This window comes from Rhinolophus hipposideros (assembly GCF_964194185.1).
Source record: "Rhinolophus hipposideros genome assembly, chromosome: 8".
In the NCBI taxonomy this organism is placed as follows: domain Eukaryota; kingdom Metazoa; phylum Chordata; class Mammalia; order Chiroptera; family Rhinolophidae; genus Rhinolophus; species Rhinolophus hipposideros.
In genome coordinates, this window is record NC_138054.1 from 78,449,853 (window position 1) to 78,462,094 (window position 12,242).

At 42.6% G+C, this 12,242-nt stretch overlaps 1 protein-coding gene across 2 annotated transcripts in view; it reads left to right on the forward strand.

Annotated features, from left to right (window-relative positions):
- Nucleotides 1-12,242, forward strand: part of LOC308501111 (RH-like protein) — a 33,532-nt gene that overhangs the window by 19,203 nt on the left and 2,087 nt on the right. For both annotated transcript variants that reach the window (XM_081056844.1, XM_081056843.1), the window contains 3 exons: nucleotides 1,782-1,915; nucleotides 6,134-6,213; nucleotides 9,442-9,518. In XM_081056844.1, the coding sequence (XP_080912970.1) occupies nucleotides 1,782-1,915; nucleotides 6,134-6,213; nucleotides 9,442-9,518 (291 nt within the window). The remainder of the gene's footprint in view (nucleotides 1-1,781; nucleotides 1,916-6,133; nucleotides 6,214-9,441; nucleotides 9,519-12,242) is intronic.

A 12,242-nucleotide genomic window follows, 5' to 3' on the forward strand; every position in this document is an offset into this window, starting at 1 on the left:
CCCACCTTTGGCTGGGGTGGGGGTGGGGCAGGTTGTACATACATAGCTGCTGCCAATGACCATGTGAATGGGGGTGGGAAGGTCCGAACCCAGAAGAAAGATGTTGAGTTGATAATCTAGGTCGTGTCCACTTCTGATTGTTTAGTTTTTCTTAGTGGATAGATTTTTCTCCCTTCAGTATTCAACAGGTACAGATAATATCAGAATACTTCATTATAGCCAAGTCGTTATAACATACTTCTAAAAGAAATATTTAGGAACAGCAAATCTTCATAGCTTTGAAGACTTGGTGGGGGAGAAAGGAGTACAGGAAGGAGTTGATTGGAGTACAGAAAGGAGAAAGGAGTACAGAAAGGAGTACTCGGTGGCACAGGAAGCTGAATTGGGTGAACAGTGGATATTCAGGAAGCGTTTCAACCCCAAATCAGGAAGAATTTACCAACAATTTGATTTGAGCAAAGATAGGGCAGTCTGCTTTTCACTTTGCAATGGGAACAGATGTCTTTTATTTCCTCTGGCTTGGAGGCCATAATGATGAAAAGAGAACATGCACAGCAAAAGGTGCATAACAAGTTATCAAGCTCAGAGTCCATGGCTTTCTCTGTGCCTCAGTTTCCTTGACTCTATCACTGGGAGAAGGATTCAAAGATGATTCATTGATTGATTCACTCATTCATTCATTCATTCATTCATTCATTCATTCATTCATTCATCACACATGCTTTCACATTTATCCTGCTTCCCAAGCTGTAGGGTAATGGGGGAAATGGACAAATAAACATAACTCAGTGTGATAACTGATCCAGGAGCACATCTAAGCTACCCTGTGATGGGTCAGGAAATGCCTCCCAGAGCAGCTGAGCGTTGACAGATCACTAATATTGGCCAGGCAAAGAAGTGGAAAATGTATTTCAGGCAGAAGGAACAATGTATTCAAAGGCTCAATGGTGAGAAGAGCATATGGCTTAGCCAGGAAACTGAGAGACATTCTCATGGCTAAAGCATTGGGTTCACCTGGGAGTGTGATGGGACCAGAATCTTGAGAGAGAGCAGGTGCTCAGGTATGTATCCTGAGCTAGTTGAGGAATCTGGGTTTTTATTCTGGAGACAATAACGAGTCTAAGGCGAGAACTAACGTGATCGAATTTGCATTTGAATCTACATCTGTTAGCTCATGGCCATCTGGGTGGCTAAGTGGTGAGGTGGAAGGAGAACTGAATGGAGTCTTCAGGTGTGATCAGATTCTTTTCTTCTGACTTATTCTAAATAGTTCTGTTGTCTTTGGGATGGTAGTTAAGTTTGGGCTAGACCAGTGGGTCTCAATCACCTCTTGGGGACATTTGACAACATCTGGAGACAATTTTGGTTGACACACTGGGTTGGGGGGTGCTACTGACATGTAAAGAGTACAGGCCAAGGATACTGCTAACCATCCTGCAATGCGCAGGGCAGCCTCCCTCACAACACAGAATTATAGCCCAAAATGTGGGTAGTGCCTGGGCTGGACCCTTGCTTCTCAAAGTGTGGTCTGTGGACCAGCAGCACTGCCATCACCTGGGACTTGGTTAGAAAAGCAGAATCTCCAGCCCCAGACCCAAAACATCTGGCTCTGCAGTTGAACAACCTCCCCAGGTGATGTGAGCGCATATTCAAGTCTTCTTTAGGTGGACCCTAAAGCCTATCCCCTTTTGGTGGCCCTGGATGCCAAGGATTTGTGACAAGGGTGAGTAGAGAATGTCAGTGTCACATGCAGATCTGCTTATAACGACATTTCTCCCCAGGTGTGTTTTAACCGTGTGCTGGGGATCCAGGACTCGTGCGGCGTGCACTACACCTTTGGCTTGCCGGGTCTGCTCGGAGGGATCACCAATATCGTGCTGATGGCGCATCACATGAACTGGATCAAGCATCCCATGTGGGTTACTTGTCTTAATCCCTTAACACCCCCACCCACCTCAGGAAGAAATGTGCCCAGAGCCCTTAGCTGCGGTGTGTGCTTTCAAGGCCAGGCACTCATAGGCCTCAGCAAATATTTCTTGGCCAATTTATTCAGAAATTCTGCCCTAACTTGTATGGAGTCATCACCTCTCCAGGCCACTTCTTTCCAAAGGTGACAGTTTAGGTGCAAGGTAAAGGCGGATAGCCCTGAGGCCCCCAAAAGCAGACAGAACAGGGCAGTCAAGCTCAAGCCAGTTGAGTCCAATTTTCAACCGCTGATCGTTTAGGTCATGGTGAAGAGTGTGGCGAGGAGTCAGACTAGTCAGACCTCTTACTAGCTGGTCATGCTACCTCGCCCCTCTCAACCTTGATCGCCCAATTGTAAATGAAGGTAAGGCTCATACCTCCCCTCACGGGGTTGTTGGAGGCTACTTGAGGCCAGACACCATGTGGTTAAAAGGATTTAATAAGTTAATATAAAAAAATGCCAGACACAGCCTATCCCTGAGGTCCAGAGAGAGAAGGGGCGTGGCCGAGGTTTCGCTGTGAGGTGGGAATGTTGGCCTTGGACCAGAGTCAGGTCCTGTGCCCCCCAGACAATGACATCAATAATCAATTTGATGTACTAGAGCCCCGGCTGGCCATCACCTCCTGGAGGTTGTGTAATATCTTCTGGACGTGTCTCACATAAAATGAAAGAGTGACTTGGACATGATATAGGGATAGATTTTTTTCCAGATGAAACTGATACCAGTGATAACAATATTACTGATGACAATCACTACTGTTTATTGACTGCTTTCTAAGTGTTAGGTATTATGTCAAATCATCCATTGCAAGCACTCTGTGAGTATATTATCATACGCTAAGAAGTGATACTTAGGGGGAATTACCTGCCCAAGACAGACGAAGGTCACATTTACCAGTCGTGTGATCTTAGGCCTGGTCCTCTTTTTAAATCTCAGTTTTCTATCTGTCAAATGGGATAATAAGATCTACATTGTCAGGGGTGGCCGGTTAGCTCAGTTGGTTGGAGTGTAGTGCTGATGGCCCCAAGTTTGCGGGTTTGATCCCTGCATGAGCCACTGTGAGCTGTGCCTTCCTTAAAAAATAAAAAAGATATGCATCGTGGAGGTGCTGTGAAGATTCAGCAACATAAAGCATTAAAGGGCTCAGGACAGCGCTTGACGTGGAGTAAACACTCAACACACGGCCTCTTTCTTTATGATGATTATTGATGCTGCTGCTTCCATAGGAGGGGCATCTATACATGAAGACAGGACTTCGCTGCAAGTCAAAACACTTCATGTGAAATGTGGATCAGCTGCTTTATTAGCTTGGTGTCATTGGGCCAGTGGGTTGACTTTCATTCCTTCCACAAACCATATTTGTCAATTTCCTATTCAGGGCAGCAAATGTGAATGAGTCAGGTGCTGTGCTCCGGGCCTGGATGAAGACACATTTAAAGAACATTGAATCACACAGCGCAGAGGCTCTTTTTCCATTCTCATTCAATCCTTTGATTCTATCAGGGAGAAAGTCTCCCCTTGGTGCCCAGTGTCTGCACCCTTCGGACACTTGCTGACCTGACTTTCAGTTTTCATGACAGCAGAAGAAGCCTGAGGATGAGAGACTTGACCAGGCTGCAACATCTGGGGAAGATTTTGGCAGCCTTTTGTTTTCATTATATATTTTTTTTAGTTACCTCTCATTTTTCTTCCACTTAAGCTAGTGACACAAAGTTTCCTTTTAAATACATTTATTTAACTTTTAAAAATATATATTTAAAGAAAAATATTTTTAAAAATAGTGTTCCTGGAATGCTGATTTGGTCAAATTTGTGCTGAAATCTGGAAAAGACCTAGCCAGACTTTGTAGACAGACCTGCCTGGTTTGAATTCCAAAAGCCACCCATGCCAAGCCATGTGCCACAAGAGCCCTTGGTTCACTTTCCTAACCTGGACCTTCCCATTTGTGAAATCGGGACCCTAATAGCTCACTCACAGGGCTGCTGTGAGGATCACGGTGAGATCAGATGGTAAAGCATCAAGCTGAGGGGCCTGGCACGGGAAGCCCACCTTGAGTGGATACTGTTGTTACGGTGATTTCTATTTCATCCATTTCTGCTTTCAGAGGCATCAGGATAGAGTGAATTGTGGGTTGTCACTCAGCAGATCTGGGTTTCGCTTCTATCCTGCCACTTAATATTAACTTAGGAAAAACCATTTTTTGTAGTTTTTTCACATCCAGAAAAGTGCAAACCTCATAAGGTACCACTTGATGAATTTTCTGACATGCCCCTGTGACACTCTGTGTCCCATCCCAGGGTAACCACTAATCTGACTTCTAATAGCATTGATCAGTTTTGTCTGCTTTTCTCTTCTATACACATGGACTCATATAGGAAATTCATGTTCTCGTGTGCTTGGTTTCTTTTACTTAACATCATAGTCGTGAGATTCACCCATGTTGTTGAGTATCTCTGTAGATTGTTCATTTTCAGTGTTGAACTGTGCTTGGGTTTAATTTATAAAGGTGACTGAGTGACATGGAGAAGTCAGTGCCATTGAAAGGAAAGTTTAATGTTACTCACAATTCCCCTGGAAATGAGAGGCATAACATACCAGGCAAGCCTACATGAAGGGACCAGGCAGTAGAGAGAGAGGGGGATTGAGACTGTGCCTTTAGGACTGTAGTGGTGGGGGAGTAACAAGGTGGGGACATCCCCTATTAGGCAGGAAGTGAAAACACATATGTTAGAGTTTGTGCTTGGGGGGTTTATAATATGAGTTTTGCGCTCCCATGAAAGCTGACTTGCAAAAGAGAGGGGTAAACAACTTGGGCCATTAGTTTGGTCCTGTGATAAATGAGTACCAAGTAGACAAATTATAGAGTCTAAGAAAATACAGTTGAAACAAGTGTTCTGTTATGTGAACACAGCACATTTTATTGATCCATTATTGATGAGCATTTGGGTAGTCTCTAGTTTGGAGCTATTATGCACATTCTAGTACTGATGTTATAAACATTCTAATGCTTTTTAGAGGGAAACATATAAATGCACTTCTGGTGAATATATGCCCAGAAGTGGAATTCTTGGATCATAAGTATTCATATGTCCACTTTAGTGGATGCTACCCGTTTTCCATTGTGGTTTGCACCAATACATATACAAGAGTTCCCTTTACCCCATGTATTCATGTATTCTCTAATACTCCACATTTTCCTTCTTTTTAATTTTAGCCATTTAGGAATCAAACTGATCGTTTGGATTTTAATTTCCCTGATGACTTATTAAGTGGAGCACTTTTCATATGCTTTTAGGACATTTGAGTATTTTCTCTTGTGAAATGACTGTTCAAATTCTTTTGCCCATTTTTTTTATTGATTTGTAGGAATTCTTTACATATTATGAATATAGATCCTTTGTCAGATATATTATTATGAATATCTTCTCCCACTTTGTGGGTTATCTTTCACTTTCTTAATGGTGTCTTTTGATGAATAGTTTTTAATTTTAATATAGTCCAATTTATCATTGTTTCCTTTATGTTCAGTTCTTGTATGTCCTGTTTAAAAAAAAATCTTTGCCTACTGCATGGTCATGTAAATGTCCTCCCAGGGTCCCTTCATTGTTTAAAGTGAAGTCCTGGGGTTGCCCTGGAGAGCAAACAGGGAAGTGTGTTCAGGGTGGGCAGGGGAGATGGGTCTGATAGTTAAACTGTGCTGCACCTTGACTTAATATTAGGTTGCTGCAAAAGTAAATGCGGTTTAAAGGGTTAAAAATAATTGCAAAAACCACAATTACTTTTGCACCAACCTAATAGAAATAAAGCCTTCATCTTTACTTGCCTAAGGAGGAAACTTGGGGCTCTGAGAGGTTAAGTGACTTGCCAAGGTTCATGTAGCTAGTGACAGAATTGGGACTTAAACTTGGGTTTTCTAACTCCTGCTCTAGTACATTATCCAGGGGGTTTGAGGATTCAAGTAAGCCAAAGAGGATCTTGGAATTACCTCCTTCCCCTCCTCCATGTCTGCATGGCTTTGCAGGAAATGACAGGGGAATATATCACCAGGAAGAGGACACTTGTACTCCTGATGAGCCCTTCCTGACAGTGCAAACAGTGCTTTTTGTCCCCAGTAAGCTCTGCAGCCTGATGCTTCAATGTGACTGCCTCTGCTTGGTCATTTCTAGGAATGGCTACCAACTGCTCATTGACTCTGGTGCACTCAGCTTTTCCATCGCTATGGGCCTAGCATCTGGTCTTCTGACAGGTAAGTGTGAGACCACTCTTCTTCTGCCATTGCCTAGGACATAGGGCCTGGGTCCAGAGTGCACTTGCCCCCTGGCTGGATATGCATGTGCTCATCCTATTCCCCATGAACCTCCCCTCAGCTCCACACAAATGAAGCAGACTTTTAATCAAAGTCTAGAGGTGAGGCCAGACTTTGATTAAAAGTCTGCTTCATTTGTGTGGAGCTGAGGGGAGGTTCTTGGGGAATAGGATGAGCACATGCATATCCAGCCAGGGGGCAAGTCTCAAAAGTCCGAAGCTCAGACTTTGATTAAAAAACAGACGAACACAGAATCCTATTATTTAAGAAGTAGAAAGGCCTTCAGAGGTCACCTGCTATAGGTGTGGATTCTGAGGGCCAGGGAAAGGAAGAGATATTCCTAAGGTTATAACTAGTGAGTGGTGACATTGAGCCTCTTGAGCCCTGAGCTGGTGATTCCACCCAATTTTGTACAGAAAGCCAAGGAAACCTTTATGTCAAAAAGTTTACCTTTTATTCCCTGAGGACATTCATAATATTTTTGGTTCAGCAAATACTTATTCAATATCTACTGAGTCAGGCTCTAGGAACAAAGCAGTGAACAAAGCAGTGAACAAAACAAATTCCCCGATCTCATGAAGTTGACGTCCTAGTGGGGGAGGGGGCTGGAGCTGACATTTTAGTTGACTATAAATGGAGAAATAAATGTGTAATATGTAAGATGGTGATAAGTGCTGTGAAGAAAAGTAAATCAGGGTGGGGGAACAGAGTTGTATGAGGGTGGGGTGCTCTTTTAGAAAGGTGAGAAGGGAAGACCTATCTCGTAAGCAGAGACCTGAATGGAGAGAGGGAGAGAGACATACCACATGTGTATTTGGGAGAAGAGCATTCTCTGAGAAGGGACAGCAAGAGCAAAGGCCCTGAGGCAGGACCATGCTTGGCATATTTGGGGAACAGCAAGGAGGTCAGTATAGCTGATGTGGATAGAGTGAGGGGGAGAGTGACAAGAGTTGGGGACAGCGTGGTAGAAGGAGCCAGATCACCCTGAGAGATGGAAAGCCACTGGAGATTTTTAAACAGAGGGCTGAAGTATGTGTTTGCTCCTCTCATATGACAGAACAGCAAAGAATCTTGGGGAGTTACTAATTTGCCAATCTTACATATATGCCCAGTGAAAATATGCATTCTGTTTAGAAATGTTCACTTTTATTCTACAAGCAAACAGCTTTTATTGATTAGACATTCATACATTATGGCCCTACACAGAGAGTGGATGCCAAATAAGAGACAAAATAGTATAAGCAGACACTAATAAATTGGTGGCATTAGGCATATCGCTTCACACTCTCTGGCTTTGGCTGGCTTCTCTGTGCAATAGAAGGATTATGGTAACTAATCATTTGGCTTCTGTTCAGCTCTGAAACATGTATGAAGGTACTTCTTGGAATTATCTGGATAATTTTAGAGAGTGAGATTGGCTTGAATTACCTTAATGTACCAACTAGCCTCAGCTGTGGACGCAGTCTGAGGTGATTATTTCAATACGGATGAGAAAAATGCCTCCCTCCATAAGTTTACCTTCTATCCAGGACAGCCTAACCTTACATAGGGTTGTCAGATTTAGCAAATGAAAGCACAGGTGCCCATTTTTTAAATTAAAAATTAACCAAGTATCCTGTATTTTATCTGGCAACCCCATACTTGGGCTGTCCCACCATTCACCATTGTCACTGGTATTGACAAAGTGACACGACCTGCACTGTCTTATAAAGCCCCTGGGACGGCTTTCCTTATGCTTCACTGGAATAAAAAAAAAAGAGAATAGAGGAAAAGCCACCCATATCATTCCTGTAAGAGTTAAAACCAATGAACTTTCCTCTTTACATGTTACTTTGGGCACGAGGGAACTGGTAATTAAAAAGAACTTGGACAACGGAAAGCAAAAGAGGCCTTCAAGCAGCCAAAATAGCACCAAATTACCCCCCAAAGCCAAGCATTTTACTTGTCAGTAGACCCCGCTATTTGGGGTCTGTCTATACTATTTAAGAAACAATCCTATCATGTATGGTTGTTGGGTTTCCCAGTACAGGAAGATTAGAAATAGCCAATTAGAGATGCGGTAGGTTCCTAGAAGTAAGGCGCACTGGTAGAAGTTAGAAGCGAAAGCAGAGAGCCTAACAGAGGAAAAGAAATTCTTAAAGTCAGACACAAGAACAGGAAAAGCTTGGGCGGCAGGAGAGCAGGCTAACACCCCGCAACAACTATATACCTTCTCTGTGTTATATAGCAGTTTCCTAAGTGGATGTTCCTAGCAATGGTTCTGATTTTTTTAAAAGTCTAAATGTGTTCAGGGTTGACTCATAAGACAAGAAAATACAATATGGATTTATGTATTTAGATGGATTTTCATGAGGATAAGTAAGCCTCTGCTATCTGTAAAATCAACGTAGGCGATAGAGATAATTTCTGAGTAAATCTAGCTAAATGAGGTGCACTAATTGCATCTTACCTGCCAATACCAGTTAAAGGCGTGCACAACAAAAGGAAAATATGAATATGCCCACACCTCTCGTTAATCTTGCTGTTTAATACATTGGAACCGATCATCATTAAAAACACACAGCTAAATCTATGAATGGCATTTCCCTACTTCATGTGAAAGGTAATGCTCACTTCATGTACCCTGGAAAATTCGGCAGACTTTGTGCAGCTGGGGGGATGCACAGGGCCAAGCTCTCTGGGCAGAGGCTGGACAGGTGAACAGAACAGACACAAGTGCAAGTAGTTACAAACTACTTCCCTAACTACACAAGTGGAATCTTGAGCTGAGGTTGCTGGGAGTTTATTGGGCCTACACGGGCGCCTACTTTGAGTCACTCTCCACGGTAGCTCCTGTGTGTTAAATGGATCAGCTTTAGGTGGGGGCACCTGATAAGGCCCTTCTAGTGCATCTTGGGAAGCATGTCAGATCCATGGCGATTGTATACCTTTCAGCGTAATCTACATCTTTTGCACATGATTGCTCTTGCCAGTTCCTGTTAAAAGATGTCTATAGAATTAATTAAGCTGGTCTAGGAAGAACAATGCTTCAAGTTGCCCGTCTCCTGGTTATGGAAGAAAAAAGGATTTCCGTTGAGACACCATAATTGACATATGATATTTTGATTAGTTTTGAGATAACAAATGCTGTGCTCCAAATGTTTAACATTTAATTATGAATTTAAACAGGTTTACTCTTAAAACTCAAAATATGGAAAGCGGTATCTCCTGCGGCAAAATATTTCCATGACCAAGCTTTCTGGGAGGTAAGATTCTTAACCTGTTAATGGCACAGATTTTTGAGTGAGTGAACTTAAGAAGGTATCTAAGCATGTATATTAACTTGATGCTCAGGAGAGTAAAATAAAAACAAATGAAAATGAAGTAAAGAACACTGGAAGAGGAGCAAATCCGTGTGTGTGTGTGTGTGTGTGTGTGTGTGTGTGTGTGTGTGTGTGTGTGTTGGGGTGGAGGATGGGGAGGTGGTAAAGATTAGTTTCCCTGATGCCTTCCAGTCCCTGAAGGTCAGGGATAAGACAACTGTCACTAGCCACAATTCTCTCCACCTGGAGTCGTCACAGTGGACAAATAGTTCAACGTGAAGGTGACAGAATCTTGCAATGCAAGAGCCAGAAGGACCACAGGGGCCAGCAACTCGAATCCCCTCATTTGACAGATGCTCAGCGTGGAGCCAGGATGTTAAGTTCTCACAGTGATTGTGCAGTGGAGCTGAATCTAACACACAACTCTTGATAAATTATAGCTTGTGGACTCAAGTAAACTTGTAGTGTAGGAGTCTGGGGTCATTCAGTTCAAACAACTCAGCTGCCACTGAGAATCTCTGTGTTACATCGTAGCATTTGTTGTCATGATTGGGCTAGACACTGTCACCCCACTGCCCTCTTCCTTTTGACCTATACTCACAGTCCACAAAGCACTCTGATGTGTGTCACCTTGGGTAATCTTCCAATCGATGCTGAAGTTGTTGGCTGGCAAGGAGGGATCAATATTGCCAAGTTACAAATGGGAAGTTGGGGCCGACAGGGGTCAAGCGAATGCCCGGTAGCATACCTTTGTGAGTGTCAGAGACAAGACCAGGAACCAGGCCTTTGGAGTCCAGGCAATCCTTTTCCCACCTGTATCCGACATCTGATCAGTAACAGGCCAGACAACCAGCCTTATTATTATGGGCCTTAACATCAGTGTCTGTAGGGGCAAAACAGAACCTGCAGATAACGTGCCTCTCCTCCTTTGTCTCCTTCCCCTTCAAACAGCTTTATGGAGGTATCATTGACAATGAACCACACATATTTAAAAGTCTACAATTTGATACATTTAAACAGATTCTACACCCATGAAACCATCACCACAATTAAGATAACCAACAAATCCATTACCACCAAACTACTGCCTCTTTGAAACTACTCCCTATCCCGTCCCCAGGCAACCACTGGGGCCATCACTATAGTTCGCATTTTCTATAATTTTATGTAAGTGGAATCATACAGTATATACTCTTCTTTGTCTGGCTTCTTTTATTCACTATCATTATTCTGAGAGTCATCCATGTGGTAACCAGCCTTACCTTATATCAGCTTCTCTCTATAGTCATTGACTCTTGGCTTTTCCCAATAGTCAGTGTCTTCCCACCCCCTGCAAGTGTTCTTGCCCTTTTAGCAGAAGCAGGATAATCAAGTGAAAGGACTCAGAAAACTGGTTTAATCCATCCATTCATTCCACAAGTATTTTATTGAGCAACTATTATTTATAATACCAAGCATTCTGCTAATCAACCAGCGATACTACAATCAGGACAAACATCCAGCACAGTTTCCTGAGTTGCAATAAATTATTTGCTGAATCAATGAAGGAAATCTGAGGATCCCCACCCAACACTAGCCATTGCAGCAGCAGGTGAAATGGAAGAAGTGTGTACCTGGAATTAAAGGTTCTGGATTCCAGTCACCATTCTGCAAGGTATCATGTAGGCAAGTTCCTTGACCTCTCTCACTGATAAAATAAGAATAGTAATCTTGGTTCTACCTCAGTGGGTTGTTTTGGAGACCAAATGAGATAATAATATCTGTAACTACATTCTATAAAATGCAAACTACCAGGTGAATGTGAAAGTTTATTACTAATTTAGCCATCTAGTGCTGTATCCCACGAAGGAATGTGTAAGCATAATTGCTATCATTTTTTGCAAGCCTACGGTTTCCGATTTTTTTCTAGCTGCTTTTTAACATTATCTGATTTTATCTTTGCAACAACCCTGTGCAAGAGTAAGTGTCCCCAACTTAAAGACGAGGAGTAACGTCTTTCAAATGACATAGCTAGTCAATGGAAAAGGAGGAATTTGAATTGGTGTCTGTCTGGCTCCAAGGACACAGCATGTGTGTATGTGCTGTGGGCAGCTACTGAAGAAGCCATTCTCTCCTTCCCCTCAATTTTCTGATTTACTTTCTTACAGCTCAGGAGAACCATTTATTCAGCAGTATAACACAGCTTGTACTTGAAAAGTCCAATATCCATTATAGAGGCAAGAATTTTAAACTTCCAAAGCTGATAAATCCAGGGGTGACTTTTTTTTTGGTGAACCATCTAGAATGACAATTTTTTCCCCTAGCATGGTTAATCAAAATTTTTATTTTGTTACTAGTATTTGGCATGCATAAAACATTTCCCATACATATTCACTTTATGAGTATGGTTTTGTTTGGATCGAATGACATTTTAAATTACTAAATGCCCTTAATGCATTTCATAGAACCAGAGTGCTGGGAGTTGGAAGGGCCATCCTGGTGTCCGGGGATATCAAGGTGTCTGGCACTTGCTGGGATGGGGCACTCATACTCCCCAAGGGTACCCATCTCCTCCAAGGATGGTTCTGAGATGCACTTGTTCATTCACTAATCCCATTAAATGTATTACCTATTATGTGACAGCTTTTGTGTGAAGAGCTAGAGACAAATCTAGTTCTATGTCTCAAG